Genomic DNA, 26,692 nt, shown 5'->3' on the forward strand with positions numbered 1-26,692 from the left:
ACTTGAAAAATGTGGATCAATAGATTTGTGACATATAAAAGCATGAACCAATTATCTAGACATCCAAATGACATGTTTCTGTTTTTTCAATTCAACATTATCCTGAATGATAAATATTGAACGTATTACAAAGCAAATCTTTGGTAAAAATCTATGAAAGAGGAAGAAAAGATGACAGGAAGTATTAAGAGCAAAGAGGTGAGAAAAACGAGTCTACCATTAAGTGAGCAAAACATTTACTATGCAGACAATGTGCGAGCTTCAGTGTGTACAGAAAATTGAGACAGCAAGTATAATAAGGCCTGCAATACTGTGTGCATATTAATTATATAAAAAGTGCAGGAATGGGCATTAGCACATAAAAAGAAAATTCCATCACAGAGATTATCAAGAAGTTCACAGGCATAATTATAGAGGACAATTCCAGTCTTAACACAATGAAGCTTTCAGCTGACAGGAACATTAGACCACAGCATATCATTATTCCCAGATCGCTATAGGAACTTGAATTCTTCCAAGTCTCAAGAAGTTCATAGAGGAAGAAATGCAAACTAGATTAGTCCTCAACTGGGATATGTGCATTAAGAGAAATGATTTACATGGTTGGGTTGGTTGTGCACTTGTTTCCTTTCTGGTGTGTGTGTGTGTGTGTGTGTGTGTGTGTGTGTGTGTGTGTGCATGTGTGTGTGTTTGTGTATGCTATATTTGTTGGTAGATATCTGTTAGTATTAATGTATATATTTATTAGATATACATGTATACATCCTTAAGAAGGCCAGCAGTGCATGCTGGTGTCTTTTCTCAACCACCCTTCCCCTTTATTGTTTGAGACAGGTATTGCATAGAATATCAGTGATTGGTCTGACTGGCCACTGAGCTACAGAGATTCCCCTGTCTCCAGCTGTCCTCCTACCCCCCACCCCCAGTATTACCATTACAAGCACATACCATCGTGCCCAGCTTTTTACGTGCATTCTGCAAATCTGAGCTCAGGTCCTCATGTTTCCATAGCAAGCACTTTACATAATCAACCATCTTCCCAGACCAGTAAATTGGTTTTCTCATAGCCCCTCCCCCTACAGTACCTTTTAGTTTAATGGAAGCCGACCTAGTTTATTTCCCTTATTGTCTAGCCAAAATTTTCATATTTTAGAAATTATCATTTTGGTGACTAAAAGGAACTTGAAATATCCATGCAAAAAGGCTGAGCTGAGCTGAGAAGTGGTGATTAAATGCTTGGAAAACAGATGCGTTCACAAGGTATATTATTTAATTTTTCATCACAGCACTGTTTCAGTTAGCATATGCTAGCCTGTGCTGATGTAACAAAATCATATTATTCTTGCCAACTTACAAATGGAAAAATATCGGCGTCTGAACAGAACTGGTATCTGGATGAAAGAGAGGCATCTAGCAAATGCTGCACCAACCTTGGCAGAAGACATGAGAACCAAGACAGAATTCGGAATAGGCATTTTAGTAAGGAATGATGGGACTAGGAGGGTAGCTGTGTGAACCCTAAGTGGGGCTGAATTTACAAGCAGTAAAGGAGACCTTTTAGTTATTGGAATGACCTAATCAAATCAGTCTAGAATTCCAAACCCTGAAGACCATATGGCCACACAAAGAACCAGTACCAGGAACTTTAATCACAGGGAGCAGAGCACAGAGCCCACTTATATAAACAAATAAAAAAATATAATATATTAAAAGCCTCCTAAAATTATTGTTATTTTGACTTAATTGCTGATGATGGCTATATAATATGCTTTTCTCAAATCTCTATATTAAATTTGCTATCATGAGTTAATGCTAGCAGCAGCCTGCATTGATTCAAGTAACTGAAAATATATACAAAAGTATTGTTATGCAGCTTAAAAGAAATTGGTCTTCACATCGTGAAGAGTTCAATACATCCTTTAAAATGTGCTTGCAGGACTGGCTGGCAGATGTCTTAAGGGTCAAAACACTTGTCCTACGTCCTGTGACCCGAGTTGTTTTACTGCTTCTGACCCTCTTGCCTTGTGACCTGAGTTTTATCCCTGCTCTCCCCTCTGGGAAAGGAAATAAGCAACCTCTGAAAGTTGTCCTCTAACCTCCACATGTGACTTATACAGATGTGTCTGTATTCATACACACACACACTCACACACACACACATACACCATACACGTATGTATACATATTATTGATATAAAACTAACAAATGGAAAATTAAGAATAAAATGAAATGATGGTTCTAAAATGAGAGGAAAATAAAATTGACTTTTTGTCATATTTTCCAAAAGAAATCTTTTCCTTTCCTTGGATATTTGCTACCTTGGATTTATATATTGGTCCCAGCACTGGTGAGAACTACAGAAAGAAACACAAATATAGAAAACAGGACTTTTTAACATTCCCCGTAGACTTAATATGCTATCATTATAAGTCAAAATTCGTATCTCAGACACCAACATGGGTATAGACCTGAGGCATTCGCATGACTTTCAATGGTACCAGGAGTCTCAGACATTAACACAAATCCCAGCTGCAGTTGGGTCACAGACCCACACATGGCCCTAGGCAGGGAATCGGCCCAGCTTATATCCTGGCTCCAGGTGGAAGCACTGGTTACTCAGATCAGGAAGGCTAGCAGCAGGTCGTGGCCCAGATCCCAGGCTTCCACGTGTCCTTTGGTAGCAACATGGCTCTCGAACTTCAACACAGACCCTGGCTGTAGTAGGACCACAAAACTAGACATGGTCCTTGGCAGCAGCTGGGTCTAGATGTCACCTAGGTCCTCTCTTTCCCCCGAATCCCCCGTTAGAACTTGCTGCTGCTTGTTTTCTTGTTAAATGTTAAAAGCACTTGTTAAATGTGGATGAAAAGTGAAAGAAAAACTGTAAGCTACATAAAAGAGTTAGTGTGGGATTCCTGTTTGTTTTTTGGGGTATTTTTTGAACTTTATTTTAATTTTCACACATTGATGTTTGGCCTGCATATATGTGTAGGGGGCAAATCCACTGGAACAGGAGCTACAGACAGTGTGAGCTGGGAATTGAACCCAGGTCTTCTGAAAGAGAAGTCGGTGCTCTTAACCCCTGAACTCTCTAGGCCCCTGGATTTTTGTTTTGAAAGCTAGCTGAGGCAGCTTAACCAGATCCTCCCTGGGATTTTTCTATGTTCAGTCAGAAGATAATTCATACTGGAATGTATAAGTTATTTAATTTTCTGAAAAATTATAGAAAATGGTAAACATTGCCTGGTGACTTTAAAAGGGCAATTTCCTACATTAAAAGGTTCATCTGCCTTTCTCATTCTTTCCAATAAAACTACTTTCATTATTTAACAAAAATGAAGAAGTACGACAAGCCATTCTCAAGTTTACCTATGGATGACTTCCAAACTATTTTAGTGGCAACAATCCTGTATGTAACCAGATGTGTTCACAGAAGCCCTTCCAGAATTCCAGCTTAAAACACAGTAAGCACCATGCAATGCTTGGCAGTATCCCAAAGGAAACATTTCTCTGTCTTCTCTACATACATAATGACAATCAACCAAATCTCTCTCATTTATTAGAATCACCATTTATTAGACTCCATTGATTGACACCTCAGTAAGATCCAGCTTCCAAGAGTCACTTCTGTTTATTTTAGTGATAAAGCAATAATCTAAAGCCTTGAAAATTATTTCAAAATGAAACAGATATGGATGCCTGTGTTTGCTCTGCTCCCCACAGGGAGTACAAGAATCCATGGTGTTGGCTCACATTATCTTTCTATGTCTCCCTGTTTACCCCATGTCTTAATAGTTAGAGGAATAAAAATAATGCTTCCATATCAGCGATCCGACTCTTCTTCAGTGGAATTTATGAAATAGACATGAATACCTGCCATCCTCAGAGACACTGCTTATCAGGTTGATCAGTCAGTTGGCACGGGTCTGCTCCTTCCAGTTATAGAAGTTGAGAGGTTTCTAATATGATTTGATTATGTTGTCCCTCTAGAGGTGGCTCATTATCACTACCTTAAATCTTTTATTACTCCCAAACACACAGTGTTGGTTAGAAAATACTGCATTTGAATTTGAAGGTTGTAAATGCCCCAGCAGTTTGCTGCTCAATGCAGAAACCAATTGACACTGCATCCCCAAATCATCCGAGAGAGGAGTTGAATTGCTGGGTTTCAAAATCAAACATGGAAATAGCACATCTTTCTGGAGACAGATGCTGGACAAGATAACCTCCTCACGCAGGATACCAGATGGAAGGCAGCAACCAGAAAGGAGCCTTGGAACTGAAGAACCTTTGCAAACTCAAGCAAGAAAGTCTCTGTAATCAGAATATATAACAGGCAGCATTAATTTATACAAAGACATCTTCTGGAGCACCTAATTAGTCGTCTAATCAATTTAGAAACTTATTAATGGGCCTGACAACTTTCCTTAAGGATCACATCAAGGTATTTAAAGGAACTATCAAAGTCACTTCAGCATTTGCATGAAATTCATTTATCTGCACCTCGGATGTGAGTGTGGTTAGAAAGCCCATCTGGGAAAACATTTTCTTAGGGTTGCTTTGATGCCCTTCGCTCCCAGGTGCTCTCCATCATCTCCAGGCCTGCAGAGCCACTATGTGAAAACTCTCAGAAAAGCACCTGTCTCCCTAGCATTCCAAAGGGAAGACGGCAAGAGAGCCAGCAGAGAGAGCCCTGGGCTGGTACTGGAGGTGGGAAGCTCACAATTCAACTCCATCCCAAAGTCCTTAAAATATAAAGAGAAGATGCTGGGGTGAAGATCACTTTTGCAGCTCTAGTCTTGCTTAAGGTCACAAGTTTAAGCCTCTGAACCAACAACAAGGCTATTAAGAACACATAACTCCTACCGATCTAATCTGTGAAAAGTAGCAAGCAAATTTTATAGCCATAATTTTCAAGTTCTATGAAGTGTTATTTCAATGTAAGCTTCTAATATAGACTTACAGAAGAAATAAAGTTCTCTAAAGATGAACATGGAAACGTATATCCCATCTTTCCTAAATGCTGACTTTATTATTATAAAAAATATCCATTTTATTAGTGACAAATTAAAAATGTTCTTAAATGGTCTTGTATAGGCAAGAAACTCTTAATTGTAGTTTTGAATTGTAGTAATAACACTTTACTTTCATTAAGAGCAATTTCCTAGGAATATTCTTTGGAATCCTGAAAGATTCTTCAATACTTAAAAAACTTAAAACATGAGGACATGTCCTAACTCATGTTCTAAAGAGAACACTCTTGCATTTTTTGAGAATTTTCTTGGCAGGTCAAACTGCATTAATGTTTCATATATAAAGAGTCAAAAGTGAGACTTTGAAATCAGGAACAATTTATACATAAAATAATTAAGAAAATATATATACCTCTTATTAATAAGAAATATCAAATTCAAAGTCTCTCCCAAATTCTGTAAAAATTGGAAATTTTTACATGGAATATCGAAAATAATTGCTAAGGTAGAAATATAATTCATAAAGTCCTAGACATTTTTTAAAATTTTTTATTGATTTTATTGAGCTATTCATTTTTTCTGTTCTCCTCCCTTCCTCTTCCCTCCCCTTCTACCCTCTCCCATGTTCTCCATGCTCCCAATTTTACTCAGGAGATCTTGTCTTTTTCTTTTTCCCATGTAGATTAGATCCATGTATGTCTCTCTTAGGGTCCTCTTTGTCGTCTAGGTTCTCTGTGGTTGTGAACTCTAGTCTGGTTTTCTTTGCTTTATGCCTAAAAGGCACTTATGAGTGAGTGCGTATGATATTTGTCTTTCTAGGTCTGGGTTACCTCACTCAATATGATGTTTTCTAGATCCATCCATTTTATTAAACCTACTCAAAACAAGCAGTTACCAGCAATCCAGCTGTACTCATTTTCTTTCCAGAGAAAACAGGCTTGAAAATCCAATTGACTGTTGCACTGCTTTTAAGACAAAATTCAGAGTATCTTTAGATTTTGAAAGAAAAGAGACTCAGTTTTTATATGTTCCACAAGTGGAATTTCATGATTTACTTAATTATGAATGCTTCGTGTGGCATATTTTATTCAAAAACATTGCAGGGAGTAGAAAGACTACTACATCCCTGAATCCTAATGAAACTCGCCATTAGATTACTGACATTCAAGAGGTGTGTGGAAAAATATATTGTCAGGGAAAACTCGGGTGCATTCACGGTGGCCCTACTTGAAACTTCACAAAGTGAGGCTATAGCCAGCTCCACACAGAGGTCTCAAGAGTACCCAACCATTCCCCTATTTCCATGGGTTCCCAACAGGAAGAGGAACACTACTTCCAATTTCCAAAACAAAACAGTTCAAACCCTCTGCCCGCCCCCACAAATTATTATCAAAAGCGTTATTAAGACCCTAAGCAATAGAGGAGAGGGTGTCTAAACTGACTACAGTCCCTGTAGTCAGACTGATATCACCATAGAACCTTCATCCAACAACAGACGGGAACAGAAGCAATGTCCCACACTGGAGCACTGGACTGAGCTCTCAAGATCCAGTTAAAGAGTGGAAGGAGCGAGAGTATGAGCAAGGAATTCAAGACCATGAGGGGGTCATCCACTGAGACAGTTTGCTTGAACTAATGGGAGCTCACCAACTCCAACTGGACTAGGAGTGAATGAGCATGGCAACAACCAAGCCCCTCTGAAGGGGGCTGACAGCTGGGGCTGACTGAGGGGTCACTGAGAGTGACACAGGGATTTGTCTCTACTGCATGTACCGGCTTTATGGGATCCTATTCTCTTTGGATGTAAACCTTGCTCAAACTAGATGTAGTAGGGAGGGCCTTGGACTTTCCACAGGGCAGGGTGCATGGCACTCCCTTAGGGTTGGAGGGGTTGGGGAAGGGTCTGTGGAGGGAGAGGGAGGGGACTGGGAGGAGAGGAGGGAGTAGGAATTTGGATTGGTATTTTTTAAGTAATAATAAAAAAGAAAGAAAAAAAGATTACTAAACATGATAGGGCATTAAGAGGTCCATTCCCCCTCATCCTTTTGAAATCTCTGTGTTAAGCCTAACAAGAAGAGGTCCTAGGATCTAAGTTACTTTATACACTGTAGAGATTATTCTTATGGAAGCATCTTCTATATTAATAAGGATATCACTTGATGGACAAATCTAGTCCTTTTTTTAAAAACACATAGAAAAATTTCTCTCTATTCACACCATCAGGAATTGCCTTTTGTTTTTTTTTATAGAAAAATAGGATTCCAATTACATGTGCTTCTTTGAGTCTTACGCGTCCTAAAACCTCACAGCCAAATTAATGGCCAAATGCAGTGTGTGCACACTCCCCAGACACAGGCTCAAGCTCTTTCCTCTCTCATATTTCACAAAAATTTTCCTCTGTGGGTTTCTCAGGGTTTTATATCTTAACTATGTGATGCGGTGCAAACAGCACATGTGTACAGCTGGATGGGTTTTCACAGGTGAACAGATCCATTCAGACAACATCAAGGCTGGGCAGAAGGGGTCACTTCAGCCTCCTATCCTTCTCAAGAGAAATCTGGAGTAAATCTCAGATGTCAGCTTTGCTTGAGAACAGAAAGCCATGCAAACACAACTGTGCCATATCTGGTGCCTCAGTATTATGCTTGTAACACATATTTGAATCTATTCTTGGAGCTCGCCTATTCATTCCCTAGTCATTTAGTGCCTTTATTATTGCTCTTTAAATGGTTTCTAAAAATTCTGAAATGTGTTGCCAAAAAATAGTTAAGAATAGGCAGAAATTTTGGCTATGTCACTGAAAGCAACAAGATAAATTGTACTTCATGAAAATCTCTTATACATTTTGTGTGGCTAATTCACTCTCCTACAACTCAAAAGTCAACAGAATAAAAAGAGATTATTTACAAAATCACCTATTTTATAGATAATCTGTATATAGAATATCATATAAACTTTTAGTATTCAACAATAACACCAAACAAATCTCTGGCTCAAAAATGTTCAAAGGTCAGAAGCAGAACTTTCTGTATGGCAAAACACATGGAAAGCCCTGAACATCACCAGTGCATCCAGGAAATGCAAGTCCAGTGAGATGCTGTCTCACATTAATCTGGAGCGCTCTCATGGAACCATGAAACCATGCCCAGGAGAGATGTGGGGGTATACTCCAGGGTTCTGTGTGTGGAACTGGACAGTGGCAAATGAATGGCCTCAAAGGATGGCAAAGGGACCCACACCCAACTTCTTCATTCTCTCCAATTGTTATATACAAAGCAGATTGAAACTTGAGTCCTGAAGAGATCTTTGTTCACTAATGTTCAGAGCAAAATTAATCATAATAACTAAAATGTTAAAGTCATTAGCCCACAGTAAAATGAACAGATTATAAATACAAAGAAAGTCATTCTTGAATATGCTCTGAAAGAATGAAATTTGTAGACATTATAGAAAAAGAAATAAGCTAATGCACACACACACACACACACACGTGTGTGTGCGCACGCACCTATACAAGGCCACTAATATGAGTCATTTAGAATAACCACAGTCATCAAAACAGAGAATATAATGATGGCTACCAAGAGCTAGAGAGCGATTTATTGGAGAGTGAGTCTCAGTTTAAAAGAGAAATCGTTGTGGAGCTTGACTGATGGAGATGGTCACGTGACAGTGTAAGCGTTCTTCAGACCACTGCACTGTGGAATTTCAATGACGAGAATAGCACTTTTTTGTTTTATGCATTTTACCACATTATAAAATTCAAAAATGTGAGCCACAGATAACTGAATTGATGTATCTATTCAGTAACAGTAATAGTTTTTTAATATATAAATTAAATTAAAAATCGAATAAATGGTTAAATGTGCAGTTACATCAGAGCCCAAATATCCATAAGTTCTCATTAGTTGATGTTTATAGTCAACACCATTATGTGGTTGATGAATTCTCTTTATGTTTTTAAAATATTTACTTTTATTTATTTCATTAAGCTTACAACTGATCGGTTTTATCCCAAGACTGTATCTACAATCAGCAGAGCTTAGAGAGTTCAGCTGTTGGCCCTTCTGAGTGCCGAGTATAGTCTTTGGCACAGTTCCTCATCTTTCAAGTGAGCTTAATAGTGATTTTTAAGCTTTTGAGGTTAAAGCTAAAGGGCCACCTATACTCTGTAATGAAATGTAAAATGATCACGTGTCTAAAGCAATGATGCTATTCACTCATTGAACACTGCAGTCCCTGAAGTTGGGGGTCTCAGTTCTCTGGTCAGCTCTGATCTCCCAGCATGAGTCCTCTGCAGGAGCATGGGAGTCACTCCCTTTCATGGCTGGGCACATTATGCTATGCTGAAGAGAACACAAAGGAGTGGTTGGCTATGCAAGTATGATGAAAAAAATGATCAAAATTTAAATATGTTAAAATAATGGAGTTTAAAACACATTAAATTCCACATCTTTTCTGATATCTTTACCTTCCTTACAGCTAGTTTCATACACATGGCACACGTTATAATATACAGGTGATGATCAGCAATATACATAAACACACACATTCCCATTCCCCTTCCGTACTGACAAAATGCCAGTTCCTAATCCTTGGAATCTATAATTGTTACCTTTGTCAGTTCAGATAGGATTAAACAAAGGCATGAAATGGAGAGAGTGTTCTAGATTGTCAACCCTGATCTTAGATACACTTAGTGCATCATAGCAGAGAAGAAGAGAGGACTTGACATGAAAGAAAGGGCAACAGGAAGTCATAATCACAGTTGATGAAGCCACAAGCTGAGGAAAGTCAAGAAATTGCTGGGTAAAGCAAGGGATAGTTTCTCTCCTAAACCCTCCTAAATAAACATAGCCTTACTTATACCTTGATTTATACCTATTACACAAGTAATAGACCTCTAGCATTTTGAGAAGTTACTTGGAAAATTTTTATTGGGTCAGGTTACAGGATATAAATATACAACATTCAGTACCAATGGGTAATGGATGCATAACAACTATCTTTAAAAAATAATAAAGCAAACAAGAAAAACTTAACATCTGGGCTAGAGTCTGGCATACCAGTAAAGTACCTATGCAACATGTCCTAGGCTCCAGTTTCAACCCCCATAAACATCTTAAATACTTTACATAGATGTCTTGCTAAATCTTCAATCGAGAGCTTTCTTAGCCCTCAATCACAGGCAAAGTCACTAGAGCAAATGCATGCAGAAGTGTGCAATTAGTTGACTCAAATTCTCAAATTCCTGAGAAATAAGGTGAGGATTCAAACAGAGGCATTCGAGTTCTCAAGCTCAGCCACAGCCACAGCATGTTCATAGTGATTCTTGCCAGTTCCTTTTGATAGCAAATTCTCCTGTGCATGGGAAACGTAGACACCAGAGAACTCAGCACAGGACATGGAACACTGTTCTTTTCATCCCAGGGTACTAGGATGGCTTTGGGAAACTGAGTCTGTTAATTCCTAAAAGTTGAACATAGCAGATTTTTAAAAATCTTGATTTGTCAAGGTGTTTTCTACATACCTGTGCCATGTTAAGGAGTACATGCCTGAAAGGAATTACACTCGGCAAATATTTCTTTCTCTTTTCAGATGAGGGCAGAGGGAGATAAGGGAGGCTGGTCCAATAAATTCTAGAGCATGCTACAAAATTTACAGTGAATAACATTTTGTAGCTAAACCAAGCCACAAAAAGCACACTTTCTCTTTTTTTCTTAGACACACACACTGAACAAATACCTGACCCCACATCCTGAGAAGTCCCCACAAATGAAACCAGAGCACTTTGTAGTGCATTTTGATGACAACCTCCCACGGGGCGCAGATAGGTCCAATGGGTGTCAGACACGTGAGGATAGGAACTTTCCCTGGATGGGATATGTAACTACATGAACTAGGCATTATTGCAAATCTCCCCTTTAAAAGACATATTAAGAAATACCAAACACTTTTTGGACTTGTTATGTTTTCAGTGTTGAATGGGGAAAACTTGCTGGCTCTTTGCTTGCCAAATGTAGTAAAACATTAGACGGATTATTTGGAGAACAATATATGTAAAGTTGTGAAGACTTTGAACATCCTTTCTCCTCTCTAGAATTATGTTCGACATCCTTACATTCATAAGAGAGGAATATGATACCATTCATAATATATTACCAATCTAGGCAAATACTAGAAGTGGTACCAAATTACCTGACTATGACAAAAAATACATTCAAAATTGGAAAAGGGCTTTGCAAAGGAATTTGATCCATGCATGTCTCTTATTACAGTTTTCTTTCACATTAAGGATAGACTGAGCCACCAATGACAGATTCACCAGACTGGAAGAAATGTGATGGTCAGTCGTGACTAAATTAGCTAACACTCATTTCTGATAATTCTAAGGTTGAAAGTTCAAGATCAAGGAGCAATAAAGTCAATGACAACCTCAGCCCCTCTAGAAGTATAGCCACCCTTTTACCGTGACCTCTCAGAGCAGAGGAGGACAGGTCTCTGGTCTCTTCTGTTTCTTATGGTCACTAATGTCGTGATAGGGACTCTGTCCTCATATCCCAACCAACTCTCCTTTTCAGACTGCACCTCTAGGTTCCATCATCTTAGAGGTTAATCATGACTTTCAGGAGAACTCAATGTTCAGTCTACCACAAGGAGCTCTCACTAATTTCATCTGGCTCTAAAAGATATGAATAAATACATTTTTAATGTACTAAAAAAGTTTAAAGGCTCTCCAGTGTGTTATCTACTTGCTTAAAATATAAATTAGACTCGTAAATTTTGTACATGCACTCTCCATAATCTTTTTAAGTGCTATTTAAGTGTTCACTTGAGTTTCATTCAACCTGAACCCTTTATTTTATTCAAACTTTCACTTTAGGATGCTTGTCAGAACACCAAGTGCAATCTACCTATAATTCTAAGTACTTTAAACACTCAGACTTCTATATATCTTTCCAATAGTGGTGTCTTTAACCTGTGATGTCAAGGTGACTCACCCTTCATGACGTTTAAGTCACCTTCCAGAGACCTGTTTCTTAGAATTACCCTATAATATCTATAGAAACCTTGGTCCTGTATTTGTGATGTGGAGTTGAAATGTGTGTAAAGCGCAATAAAGAAAGCATCTGCTCAGCCCTGGGGAACAGCTCAGTGTACAACAGCACCCCCTGGGCAATCACAAGGACCTGAGTTGGAATCCCCAGAAACCAGCTTTAAAAGCTGAGTACAGTCAACTTCAGTGACCTGGTGAGAAGCACACACAGGCAGGGACCTGGGGTTTCCAAGCCCCAGCCTAACACTAAGTTCAGTGAAAACCCTATCTTAAGGGAATTAGGCAGAGAGTAATGGAGCAGGACCCCTGATGTTCTTCCACATTGCACAAGCAGAGGCAAGCATGCACCACTCATGCACACACACACACACACACAGAGAGAGAGAGAGAGAGAGAGAGAGAGAGAGAGAGCATCTTTGGGGAAAAGTTAACTATTTACAAGACTCACATCACCATAAAATGCTTTGAACTTTAAGAATTAAGATTTCACCTCTGGCATAAGTGTATATACAGTTCCATACTTAGCATGATGGCATCGATGCCAAAACATATCCGTATGCTCGTTATCACTACTCTTTCCTTTTGTTATTTCTCTGCTAAAGCTATGCATACTGAGAAATAAATTGTTTACAGTGGACACAATATGTGCTATAGGACTCTAAGTGTAAAGATGAAAGAAGGACCTAAAGTCTATTTCACATGTGGCTCTTACTAGAATCCAAACTGACCCCCTCCCTGAACAAAAGAGAGACCACAGCAATACTGCGTGTTTCATGAGGAAGAGAAATTTTAGTTTTACTTAACAACTTGGAAGCATAACAACACACAGCATATCTTTAATTTCTTAGGATTTCCAAATTCTGGGTAGGGAAGTTGGTTCAGGGGGCGTTTGCTGCTTAAGCCTGATTGTCTGAATTCAGCCCCTGGCACCCACAAGGCATAAAGAGAGAACTGACTTCTGCAAATTATCCTCTAGCCTCTAAATATATGCCTTGTATACATATTCCTCCACAAACATAGGAATATATGCAATAAGTATATATTGTAATATACAAAAAGATAGACTGTTTTCCAAAGTTGTTCCCACATTCGACTTTAAAAATTTTAAAGGAGAGCCTTTAAAAATTTTTAGCACATTAAAAATGTATTTATTCATATCTTTTAGAGCCAGATGAAATTAGTGAGAGCTCCTTGTGGTGGACTGAACATTGAGTTCTCCTGAAAGTCATGATAATAATAATGACAATGGGTTTATCAAATTTTTATTTGGTAATTCCATTCATTGCTTTTTGTTTTGTGATTACATAAAAACTCACTTACAATGAGTTTATACAGCCGGAGTCTCCAAGAAAATAAAGGAGGACATGTACTTGGGCAGATGCATACATTTTACAATGAGGGGCAAGCTTTTAATTAAATTTCAAATGAAACAAATTCTTAGCAGGAGTGTCTGTTATTGCTATAAATAGAAACTGTCTTGTTGGGTGGCAGTCATTTTTCAATATTGAGCATTTGAGGCACCTGCTAAATAGGAAATCACAGCAGGGGGAGTAATTGTTTTGAAAATACTATTGAAAATTAAAAGGAAAATTTGAAACAAGTGGCTCATACCTTTTAATAGAAATCTACTAGACCTAAGCTTTGATTACAAGTGGGTGAAAATACCAGTGTCTGCAAAGACCCAAGGCAAAGTCTACAAGCACAGAAATGTGGTGTTATCAATCACAGTGGTAAGGGCTAGAGTACAGCACTATTGATTTGCAATAAGGGAACTCAAGAAATGCCATCAAGGTGAACACCAGCACTCAGCAGTCAGTCTTCGCTGGCACAGATAGGCTGAGTTATGTAAGGGTTACACACAATTTTCAGCCAACACATACCTTAATCCCATCTAGGTTACATTATAGCTTTACTGACTGTATATTAATCAGTCAGTGATAGTGCATCATCATATCAGGATCTCATGTGATTTAGACAGCCAAACGACTTATTCTTTCAAACAATCCTCAAGGAGATTTTACTGTGCTTGGTGGGACTGTCTTTGGAGTCTAGCAGCCTCAGGTTCCAAAGCACTTACTGTTCCTGATTTGACATCTTTAAAATTCTTATCCTCAGCTTGTAACAGGCATGGTAAACCCAAAACTGCTATCCTGGCATCCTCAACAATCTAACTGGCCATGAAACAAGATGCACAGTTAATAAGACAAAAATTCCAGAGATACCACTACTGAATGCTTCAAAGGCCCCATCAGCGGTCCTAGTTTCTGGCTTGGGTGTCTTTCTTTTGAAACACAACTTCCAACACTTCATTTGCTTCCATCTGAAATCGTACATTAACTGAGGATGTTTTGTCCATTTTGAGGTCTATTTTTTAAGCTTCACAAGTTCCATGTTTAAATTAATTTCTGTGGAACATCTGGGAATATTTATAAAGAAATTACAGCAACCCCCAGATATGTTGTACTATCCGCCTCTATGGACTGAAGTGATCCACATTGACATACTTGGGGATGGGGTAGTAGGACTTGAATTATGCAGGACAGGTCAAAGGAGCTGCAAAATACCAAGGGGCATGCACCTCTCACGTGGTAAACCAAAACTGAGTAGATAGATCAAAGGAGGCTTCACTGACAAAATAGCAAATAATCCTGGCTTGCCAAAGAGAGACCATTCCTCACTCAGATCTCCAGAGAGCAAGGTAGAATATTAAGAACCATGATAGCACGTGGAAATTTCAACATCCCATGTCTTTCCACTGGGTTCCATGCCCCATGATTTTGAGACTCTCAAATGTTCAAGAATCTTGTCTTCCTCACATGCAATATCACACACACACACACACACAGAGAGAGAGAGAGAGAGAGAGAGAGAGAGAGAGAGAGAGTCAAAAAGAGACACATGCACAGCTCCTAAAACCATGAGATGAAAGCAATTCTGAATCATCTATGTGTTGGGGAGGGTAAAAAAGCATTTCATATATTGTAGAGACTGTAGGTATTCTACTTCAATTCACACACACAAGAAAACTTCCAACAAGCAAGAAGCTAAGGCAAGCCAAGGAATCTGCATCCTTTTAACTAGGTCACCTGGGTGTAAGACACCTGATGTCCAATAAAACTAGAAATCTGGAGGGCTCTGGCTCACCTGTGGGTTTCCAATGCCACCCTACATGCCAATGTGAACCTCCTGGATGGATGCTTCTAGAACTCTATCTTCTCACTCTGCCCTCAAAGTCCATTTAAAACTATCATTCATCATCATCATCATCATCATCATCTATAAGAAAAGCAGTCGGGATGCCAGGTGCCTCTGTATCCCATCAACTTCACCAGGATTTGAGGACTGAAGGCACACCCTACACACACCCAGCAGGCTATAGCCAGCCGGGCATGCTTAGAGGCAGCTCCACTTCCCTTATCTCCAAGGTAGCGCTTTGAGGACCCTCTTGACTGAGTTTTTTGGGACTCAGTGAGAGTCTCAGCATGGGGCAACCCAGACTGCACGGAGGTGGCTAAGGCAGAGGTGGCAGGGATTTGATTGTACCCACTGCCAACCTGAGCCCTGCTGCCCCTTCCCGCGCTCAACTCACCAGCTCTGGGCAGCTTCTTCGGAGTCCCCAGGAGCTTCTCCTGCTTTCCTCCCACCGCGTTCTTCATCCTCCTGCAGCTCACGGCGCGGCGCCCCGGGCCCGGCATCAGGGAGCAGAGGCGGCAACTGGGGCACTAGGGTGCCCCGCAAGGCGTACAGCTGCACCACCAAGTCACGCCGAGGTCAGGGCGGGCAGGGAGCAGCGGCTGTGGAGCGAGGGGTGCGCGGCGCGGCAGAGGTAGACAGCCTCTGCCACCGCCGGCCGCTGAGCTCTTAGCTCTGCAAGTCCGGAGTCCGAGCCGCCCCAGGTGCAGCCCGAATCGGAGATGCGAACCCGCTGAGCTCCAGGAGCACTGTGCAGAGCGACCAGATGCCCAGACTGAAACCAAGCCGGGACTAGCGCACGCCCAGCCAACGGATATTAAACCTGACCCGCAAGCACCAGGAAGAAAAATGCATCAGGCATTAGAGAAGACACTCCAGGGAACAGCTTCTAAGGAGTCTCCTGTGCCCAGATCCTTCGCGCCCCTGCTTTAGGTGCAGCATCTTAACACCCCACCCCGCTCAGCTTCAATACCACTCCCAGCAGCCTTGTACAGCACAGAGGGAGACTGAGTGAAGCCACTGCCAGGACAAACAAGCTTCACAGCTACAGGACCTCCTGTTTCGCCTGGCTTTCCTGATCTCCCCTGCACTCTCTAGCCGTACCGTTCTAGGGCTTACAAGTGTGCTCCTCCACACTAACTGTTCTCAGGACTCATTCTGGGATCTTATTTAAGTTCAGGTGGGATAGCACAGCTCAGGAGGGGAGGGGCCTTCTGAGCTTCTGCTGCTTTAAAGGCTTGGCAGAGGTTGTGATGCAAGAATCACGTTTTGATTTTGTAAAAGACAAAGAAGCAATCAAAACATAAATACATACATACACGTATACGCTCATATGCACATTAATGTACATATATACATACACGAGTAAATAAATAAGTTAACTAGTATTAAAACATGAAAAAAGGGCTGTTCAGAGGCTGGCCAGCTGTGCCTCCGTTATCCCACCAGCCTCTCCAGGGTTCTCAGAAGGGAGCAGGGCTACTTGTTGTCTAATACCAGCTGAGACAGTTATAATCTAAACTTAACTATAGCAGGCTGGTTTTCATGATGTTCAGGATGCTGTGGAGAAAGAGGGACAACCCATAGCCATGAACCAAGTACCTGGGCAAATGCGCGCTAGGCTTTTGTTGCTGTTAGCCATCACTCTTGGTACAACTCTGAGGGCGACTAATGCTCATCAATGGGTGGAAGTATCGGGAAACTGTGTGCATGTTGTCAAGAGACGCTCGTGTAAAAAGCAGCCTCCCAGCTGTCATTTGGAAAGATGGAAAGAAAACGTGGTTTACAGAGCCTGTTTTTTTTAACCAAGGACCCAAGTTCAAATCCTAGCACCTACAAATTTCTCACTTGGAAACTGGGATACCGAGTTCCAGGAGAGCTATGCCCTCTTATGACATCTACATACACACACACACACACACACACAGAGAGAGAGAGAGAGAGAGAGAGAGAGAGAGAGAGAGAGAGAGAGAGAGAGAATATAAATCTTTTCAAGACAATGTAAATAATAACCTCAAAGTTGCAATCTGTTATTACTCCAAACAGCTGTGGGTTGTCAAAGATACCCATTGTTGTTCAATTGTTGCATTAAGCACTCAAATCACTTATCAAAAAATAAAAAAAGAAAAGAAAAGAACCAAGAGCAACTGGCAAGAAGGAAAAAAAAAAGGAAACCAAAGATACACTGTGGCTTGACTTAGCCTGACTGCTAGGATTAGCATGCCTCATGCTCCCCGGCCCATGCTTTGGTTGGGATTGAAATTAATGCACATGTGATTCAATTTAGCAAGTGCACACGAAGAAATCATCATGCTGAGGACCTTTGCTGGGGTGAACGCAGTTCATGTTTTGGAAATAAAATTGATAATATACCCCAAAGAATGCCCCATTTGGCAGCCTGTGATGCCAGAAGGAACCTAGAGCACATTACCATGATGTCCCAAATGTGCTAGACCTCCTGAGAGAAACCACATTAAAAATAAGCCATATTCTATAACGTGATATGGTGTGCTAGACAGGGAAGGGATGGATATTGTCTGATCCTTTATCCAAATGGCTTGAAAAATCTACAAAGACCATTTCAAAATGAGTTATGATTGCTCCCTTAAAATGTATTCAATTGGAGCGTATTATCATCTGAAATATACCAAGAAGATTAGTTGGAGAGAAGAGGTTGCTAAGGTGATCCAGAACCTGAAAAGGCACAACTACAGAACATTTAGGAGGGGCAAGACCTGTAGGGAAACGACTGTGAATATAGGCACAACAGTAGCATTTGTAGATGATGGAACATGAGGATGCTCACAAAGCAATATCTCTGGGATGTAACCAACAGTAGTAACTACCTAGAAGGGATGAATTTGTTCCAGATATCCAGAAGGTTGTGTCCAGGGGGCTAGTGAGCTCATGTTAGAATAGAACAGAAGATGACAAGGTCCATATTCAAAAGGATATAAATGAAGCATGAAGATAAGTGATTGACAGGGGTCATCATTGGATATCAGAGGCTGGGATTCTGACGGTCATATTTAGTATGAGAAAATGTGGACAACTAATCATTATCAGGAGTTTGGGGCCAGTAAAAAACCTCAAGATTTCAGAGTCATGGAGATATGTGTTTGCTTTTTTTTCTAGTATTTCTTAAAATGGTGGTTAGTAGTAAATACCAGGAGTAGTATAATAAAGAATACCGTTCATTAGAAGAGATGAAGGGGCTAGGGGATGAACATAAGTCATGTCAGCAGAGATGTTCACTACAATGGCTGGGTATGAATGCAGAGCCAGGGCTCGCCCTTGGCAGGCATGAAGAACCAGAAAGCAGACATGGCTTAGCCATCACTGTGCAAGAGGAAGATCTGTAACTCCCAGGCTCTCAGGTTGGAAAAGTGACCCTCTCACACTTTGAGAAGCATCTGTCTAGAAGTCACTGGGGAACATGGAGCTCGTGTGGCTTTGTGAAGGAGGAAACCTCAATGCAAGTGAGTGTAAGGTACTTCAGCACAAGGATGATAAAAGCACAACTGGGAAAACCTAGGAAGGGGGCTAACGGTGAGTCTCCTAGACTGAACTTCACCTGCTGGAGGCCTCACTGCACTGAGCATCTGTGTTTTTTTTATTTTAATTAATTAATTAATTAATTTTTAATTTAAAATTTCCACCTCCTCCCCTCCTCCCATTTCCCTCCCCCGTTCCCCTCCCCCTCCCTCTCCAGTCCAAGGAGCAGTCAGGGTTCCCTGCCCAGTGGGAAGTCCAAGATCCTCCCCACTCCATCCAGGTCTAGGAAAGTTAGCATCCAAACAAACTAGGCTAAGCATCTGTGTTTTGTTATATACCACAGTGATGCTTTATGTCTGTCACCGATGGACCCTGGTAAGATTCCTTTTCTGAGATATCAAAGAAAGACTTAGAGAAATCGAGGCTGTTCTCTGAGATCACAACTGACCAGCTCCAACTTCTTTGAGGCATATATCAATTCCACTCAAAATACTTTCTCTAAAAAAGTTAATGAATATGGTCCCTCCATCCCTTGGATCTTGGGTTCTTTAGGGAATGGATTCTGGACAAGTGAAAATGAGTGTGCAGTAAAACCACTAGAGAGAGCTCATGAGGTCAAGACCCATGAGAGCAAAACCACAGGCTGTATAAGGGGAAAATGATTGACAGATGAGTAAAGGAGTTCTCTGCCAGTCCTAGGAGAATCTTGGGTTGAGTCATACTTCACAGCTGTCCTGAACCCGAGAGGGAAATAAGTTGTCATACCACTGCAATAATTTGCCATTTCTAATTACCAGGGGTCACTTCATGTAGAAGCCTTCAGATCCAACCTACTTCAGTATTCAAATATTATGTCACTGCTTCCTAGGAAAGCAAAAATATTAATTTTTAACACACAGTATCATGTGGAAGTCATTGAGATGGATAAATCTGGGCAATACCAATGTATTGTTAGAGCACACATTTGGGGACATGCGACTTAGAAGTAAGTGAAATATATAGAAGAAAATCACCTGCAAAATGAAAAAATAACAACTCCCTCACAGAAAGATATGAATATTGGATAGACTAACACAAAATAATTTGAGTGTTTTCTGTTTTTCTTACTACAATAGATGAAGGACTCTCTAACAGGACCTGAGCATGGCAAACATGGCACCTGCAGGTTTTGTCTTTTCCCCTTCCTTCTCCCTACTAAAACATCATTAAATTACACTCCTCAAACTAGCCCTTTATTCCCCTATATAGCCACTGCCTCATTCCTGAGACAAAACACCAACGTCCAACAAACAAAATTCATTATTTGGCTACACTGGCTAACCTGTCTAATCAGGACTAAGCAACTTACCCTAGACAGACTTCCCCTTTCCTCACTAAAACCACTTTTGTAGAGATGCCTGCTGTGTGCTGTCTGCCTTTGTCTCATCCAGAGGCAGTCGCTGCCTCCATATAACTTCCCCGGGGTAATAAATCTTTATGTTGCGAACTTGGTGTCTGAGTATGTTCTAAGTCGACTCTGAGCAGCTTTCGCACGGCTTTCTCCTGCTGAATTCTTCCTTACTCTCAAAAGTCCCCCTTCTGCTTTCATCTCTCTCTCTCTCTCTCTCTCTCTCTCTCTCTCTCTCTCTCTTTCTCTCTCTCTCTCACACACACACACACACATACACGCACACAAATTCCACATATGAGAGAAAACATACAGTGTTTATCTTTCTGAGTGTTTCTTATTTCATTTAAAATAAAGAATTCTGGTTTTATGCATTTACCTTCAAATAACATTTTATGTAGAGAGAAAGATCACATTTTCTTTAGCTCTTCATTTGTTGGTGGACATCTGGGATAGTTTCATATCTTGGCTATTGTGAATAGTTATGTAGCAAATGTGGGTATGCAAGAATCTCTATGGTGTGCTGACACAGATTCCATCATACATTTGGAGGTATGTCTATGGTATGCTGGCATGAATTCCTTCATGGATGTACAGGTATCTCTATGATGACACAGATTTCTTACATGTGGAGATATAACTATGGCATGCTGACATTCTTTCATAATATGTAGGAGTTTCTGTGAGGGTTTTTAAAGCTTTTTTTTTTAGAATGAATCTTTAATACAAAGTTTATTCCATTTGCTTTGGATACGAGATTTGATATCATTGATTTGCCTATTTTACTAGAAGTAGCAAAGCAGGAGACATCCTCAGAGAGCTTGCAGGGCATTTAGAGAGAAGTGCTGAACAGCACACTTTCCTTATCAAAAACAGCCAGATGAAAAGCACTTCCCATTATTGGAAAGATTCTTGAAGGGCTAATGAAAATACACACAAAAGTGTAGCAAATTTAAAAGGCTCAAAATAATTCCAGCTTCCATACTGAGGTGGCGGCTCATCAATAGATGTGGATTTGAGCACATGCAAACTAAAGTCAAGGGAAGACATGGGGATCCTCTTGGGAGATCCTTCTGGATAAATGGGCAAGAAGGTAAAAGAATGAATTGGCGAGGCATGGGGCAGGGCTGGACTGTAGCCCCAGAGCTACAAACAGTGTATTGTTAAGTCTAGGACCGGCATTTCTTACAAACAACCAGTTGTCCCCACTAGTGGCCCAGCTCAGATATCACCATTGCAGAACCACGGCCTAGCAAGCTCTTTCTCACCATTACTAGTCTAGGCTCACTGCAGTCCCTCTGCAATTGTACACCCCGCTTTGTACCTTAGTAAAACCTTTCTGAACAACGCCCCCTTGCAATGACAGCATTCACCTCTGACGCTCTTTTAACGTATTATCAACACAACTGAGTCTACATTTGGCAAATCCACATTGTTCTATTATAGACTCCTAGAAGCACCTTAGGGTTGGCAGTGTGTGTGGAGATAATATTTAAAGAATTGTCTGAGAAAAATCAGTTAGCATGGGACAAATAGGAAAGACAAAGGACGAAAATCAAGCCAGTGTGTGGGTGACTTCCCACAGAGGGTAGCTTCAGCCTCATTCTACACCAAGAGTCTTGAATCACGGAGCTGGACTTTCCTGTTCTATCATTATTAATGCTTCCCAGGAGGAGACACATTGATTGACAGGAGATTCCAGGTCTGAGTAGTGGGGCAAAAGGGGTCCCTTGATCCAAGAAAAGTGTCTGAGAATGCATCACTGTTCCAAATAAAAATAGTATTTTTAAAAGTGAGGGATGTTCTCAGAGAACGCTGGAGATTGTTGGTGAAATCACAAAGTTCACTCACCTGTAAGGGAAAACAGTTATAAAGAAAAAAAGAGTTTGAGAAAACATTGGAGAATATTGTCAGAACGTTGCCATACATCATCACTAGTATTTGGGAAGACTTCATGAGAACTCATCCTTGCTTCTAACGAGCTTCCAAACTCATGGTGAATCACAGATGTTGTGGCTTTCCTTAGGTGGATCCATAGGAAATTGCCATCTTTGAGGAACAAACCTGGTAAGTATGCACAGCTCCACTGGGCTCCTGGGTCTGACCTGAGCACCTTCAACAAAGGGAAGGATGAATTGCGGAGGAAAGATTCATGAGGGTCTCCGTTCTGCAGAACCCCTCTCTACAAATGCTGCAACAGCTGAAGGCCACTTTTGCAGTGCCTGCAATTGCTGCTCTTATAAATTGGCCAATTTTGTTTTACTTTTATAATTTTAGTCATACTTATTGATTTGAACTCCCATAAACTAATAAAATGTGAATGTGAAAATCAGGTCTCAACTTTGCAAATTAAATTTAATGCTTTTCAGATTTTTGAAATATAAGTTGCTTAAAAATAAACAAACTCTTCTAGAATAGATGTACCAGCAAGTGAGCGGTGAAACCACAGAAAGTCTTAACAGTTGGGAAGGTTTGATCACATGGAACATCTCAGTAAGTAGCCTTACTGTCTAACTATAGATCAAAGAAACTCAACCTAAGAATTGTGGTGTTTTAATTAGATTTTTTTCACATGAAATATGAGAAATTTTTCTTAAAAGGCTTATGAAGAATAATAGATCTGTCATTTCTTCTGACCAAAAGTTCTGGGGTAGAAGATCTCCAGGCCTATTAAATAGAATGACTACTATTTTCTCATATTGATATATTTATTTGTGGAGTCAAAATAGCTGAAGCTATACAAGAAATAGTTTCTGGGTAAACAGTTGCCAAAGCACAACAGGGGGACTCCTGAGCTTCAAGGTCTATCTATGCAATTTTATTAAAAAGCAAAGTGTTATTTAAAAGAAGCCTCCAAGTTTCCTTTGGGTCTCCTTGGGCAAGAATAGGTAGATGCCAACATCATTAACTGGCAAGGTAGAACTTAAGAGCTCACTTGGCATGAAAAAGGAACTAAAAAGAAGCAAAACTGTTGGCATCAGGAGAGCAGGAAAATAGCTGGGCAGACAACACAGTGAGGTGAAAGAAGACTCCGCATCCTGAAAGGAGCAAGAAAATTGATGATAAACACCCAAGCCAAAAGGATGATCTTTGTCCATTTAAGAAGTAGTGAAGGGAGGCTGGGCAAATGATTCCAGTCAAGAAGTATTTGCTATTCAAACCAGAAGGCTTGTGTTATTCATCTGCAGCATTTGAGTTAAATGCTTAGGTTGGTGGTACTTGCCTGAAATCCCAGGACTGGAAAGGCAGAGATGGGCGAATCCCTGGAGCATACTGGACAGATAGTCTTGTTGAATCACTGGTTTTAGCTCAGGGAGATACCTGTCTAGAAGCATAATATGGTGAGAAATGGAGGGCATTCAATGTCAACCTCTGGCTTCCACACATAAGCAAACTATACAGGTGTGTACACAGATGAGCACAGAAATGTGCATACACCATACAGAGAGAAACAAAAGTATTAAGTATATGTACAATTATATGTATTAAAAAAGCCAAAAAAAATTTCAGCTATAATACCTCATTTTTTTTAAACTTTGGCACAGTCACTGGTCTTAATCATGCCAGATAAGTAGTTAAATTATATTGTATAAAATTATTTTTAATGAAAGAAAAAAAGAAATTTCCTAGTGTATATACTTAGCCATTCTAGAAGCTAGACAGTACAGGTTGTTGCATACAGTATCAGGCCCACGGGTGACAGGGACAGTGATGACTTATTAGGTAGATCAGGAACAGAGAACAATAGGCGAAGATATTCACAGGACTATTAAGTATCTTGTCTTTACCCTAGAAACCATGACTATGGCCAAGACAGTAGGTTCTCTATTTAAAATATTGTGGGCTTCCTACCACTAAGATTATCCACATTGATACTTTTAAAAGCCACTAGAAGCAGAAAAAGAAATATTATGTGTTGATTAAATTCTCTGTACCCTCTCTTAGAGTACCAGAAACTCTCCAGCCGGCTTCCAAGCATCTAGCTTGAAACACTGACTGCAAACACTGTCCCTAAAGAACCATCATATCTTCCAGGAGTTTTGAACTTTTTATTTGCCCCTAAGCCCTGCTGACCGAGCACTTTTAAACCTAAAATAGAGAATAAGGAGATGCTAGGTCCCAGAATCTGAGAGAGACACACTGCTAAGCATCCTGTTGGAATGAATCCTCCCTTCTCTTCTACTCCCAAGACTATACCCACACTATATCAGAGAGCCTTGCCACGGGTAGAGTAAGGGGTAACTGCTGCAAGCATCCTGAAACCAGGGATAGCAGTCGTCTTTAATGAATGTCTCCGCAGTGTGGTTCACTAGAAAATGTACCTCTCCTAGATTTTAATTTTTATGTGCACTTCGCTCTAAATAATTACACACATTTGTGTTGTTCTCCTAAGAGGAAAAAGAGAGAGAGAAATTCATCACAACATGCCTTGTTATAAAGGATGCAATTTGTTGCACTCTTCCAGGTTCATTTGCATTTTAAAGGGACTACTGAAGGACCACAATGCTTACACCTAAAGAATGAACTCACTAATGATTGAATTCCAATCATCAGAAAGAGGAAAAGTATTATTATGCAGATTAGACCATATAGGCAATAGACTGCTTCACTGCAAGTCCTAACACTAAAGAGAAATTAAGTTTACATTTTTTTCTAAAATAATATACTAAAATACAGCAATGGCTCTATTTACATTTCTTTCTCTACATGGATCACAATCCACTCTTATTTAGATCCAACTAAACCAGTCTTTTTAAACTAGAAGTTTTTTAATTGTATGTATTGCCATAACTCATGAATTTTAAAATGTCTAAAATTAAAAAGATAATTAAGGAAATGATTGCATCAAATTTAATTGTGAAAATGAACAATATTCACTAACTATGTAATGGTCGCTGAATTGCTTCACATATTTAGAAACATTATTTTTATGTTAGTTTTCTCAATTTTAGACCAAAAGCAGTCTCAGGGCAGGAAGTATAACTTACTTTATTTGGACATATATGAAGAACTCCAAAAATTAAAATTCTAGTGTTGAGATTATCTTTTACTCTTTGAAATGGAAGACAAATTTTGCATTTATGGTATGGCATGAACTTATAATCTACAATTAAAATTTATTTTGAATAAACAAAAAAAGAATCACAAAGTAACTCATCCATTTCCTGAACACTATGCCTTCCTTTCTTGATGATGGATAGTGTAAGACAGGCAGAAAAGGGATTTTATGTTGACTCACTTACAAAATCAAAACTAATTCGATCTATCCTAGTTTTGTTGCTAGAGATTTTACTGTAAATGTCTGGACCTCGTTTGTTCCAGCAATTTAGGCTCAGTAGCCATTTCCCAATAAACTCACTGAGGAAACAACAGGGAGACAGTTATCTATTGGTGAATGCTTTCTCATGAAGCATGAGGATCTGCATTTAGATCCTCAGCACTCATGTAAAAGCCAGGTATAGAGATCCAGGCCTGTAACTCCAGTTCTGAGGAGGAAGACACAGAAAGATCCCTGGAGATTGTTGACTAATCAAGCAAAATCAAAATTAGGGAGCTTGATGGTCAGTAAGAGAACCTGAGTCAGAAAATGAGGTAGAGAATGAATGGCGAAGGAAGAAGCTTGACACGAACCCCTAGTCCTAACATGCTTGTATACATCCATGAGACACACACACAGGAAGACAGAGAGGAACATAAAACATGCAGAAAGGAGATTTACGATGTATTCAATGAGGCCACACTGAGAAGAATCTTTAGAGACACAGAGGACAAGAAATAGTAGAATTAAGCAATTCTGCTCTGAGTACAGTCCTGCTCATCATCCACCCACCATTGCCTCAGCTGTTCTGTACTGTAGACCGTAAGACTGTGTAAAACCTTTTCCTGGCAATTAAGTCCTCAGCATTCTCCTTCCCCTAGAAATGGGGTGCTCTCTGAGAAGCTCTAACTCCACAGGGTCCTTTGTTTTAAAAGACTCACAGCTGAAGAGAAGGGACAGGTGTGTCTTTAGAACAGTTTCTACCTTAGCCAGGCGGTGATGGCACACACCTTTAATTCCAGAACTCAGGAGGCAGAGGCAGGTGGATCTCTATGAGTCTAAAACCAACCTGGTCTACAAGAGCTAGGTCCAGGACAGGCTATAAAGCTATAGAGAAACCCTGTCTCAAAAAAAAAAAAAAAAAAATCTCCTGATAAGCAGGTACATATTCAGTTTGTCTCTTCTGAGAGGATATATACGACCACCTGAACATTTGATTTCTTTCAAGTTCTTTCTTTTGTCAGAGTATCACCCTACTTCATATTTATTCCAAATGACTCGATGCTCTGGTGGATGCTGGCTCTCTCTCTCTGCTTTGAAGTGCCGAATGATGCCCCTTTCTGCCAAGTAAGTGCAGCCCCTTGCAGAACACATGGTTGTCACATCCTTCAGTCTCCTGTTGCCATCTAAATTATCCCATTTGGCACAAACATACCCAAAGAGTATCCATAATTCCTGAGAACATTTTACTGGTTGAAAAATTGCTGCCATTTTGTCTTGTTAATCGTGTCCTTTGCTTTATAGAAGCTTCAGAGGGGATAATTCTTAT

The 26,692-nt window shown here is 40.1% G+C and overlaps 1 protein-coding gene across 3 annotated transcripts in view; it reads right to left on the reverse strand.

Annotated features, from left to right (window-relative positions):
* The window catches only part of Znf385d (zinc finger protein 385D), an 887,297-nt gene extending 871,300 nt beyond the window's left edge, over positions 1–15,997 (reverse strand). For all 3 annotated transcript variants that reach the window (XM_057769819.1, XM_057769820.1, XM_057769818.1), the window contains exon 1: positions 15,621–15,997. In XM_057769819.1, the coding sequence (XP_057625802.1) occupies positions 15,621–15,726 (106 nt within the window). In that variant the 5' untranslated portion in view covers positions 15,727–15,997. The remainder of the gene's footprint in view (positions 1–15,620) is intronic.
* Positions 15,998–26,692: the final 10,695 nt, after the last annotated feature.

The sequence above is a fragment of the Chionomys nivalis genome, chromosome 5 (genome assembly GCF_950005125.1).
Source record: "Chionomys nivalis chromosome 5, mChiNiv1.1, whole genome shotgun sequence".
In the NCBI taxonomy this organism is placed as follows: domain Eukaryota; kingdom Metazoa; phylum Chordata; class Mammalia; order Rodentia; family Cricetidae; genus Chionomys; species Chionomys nivalis.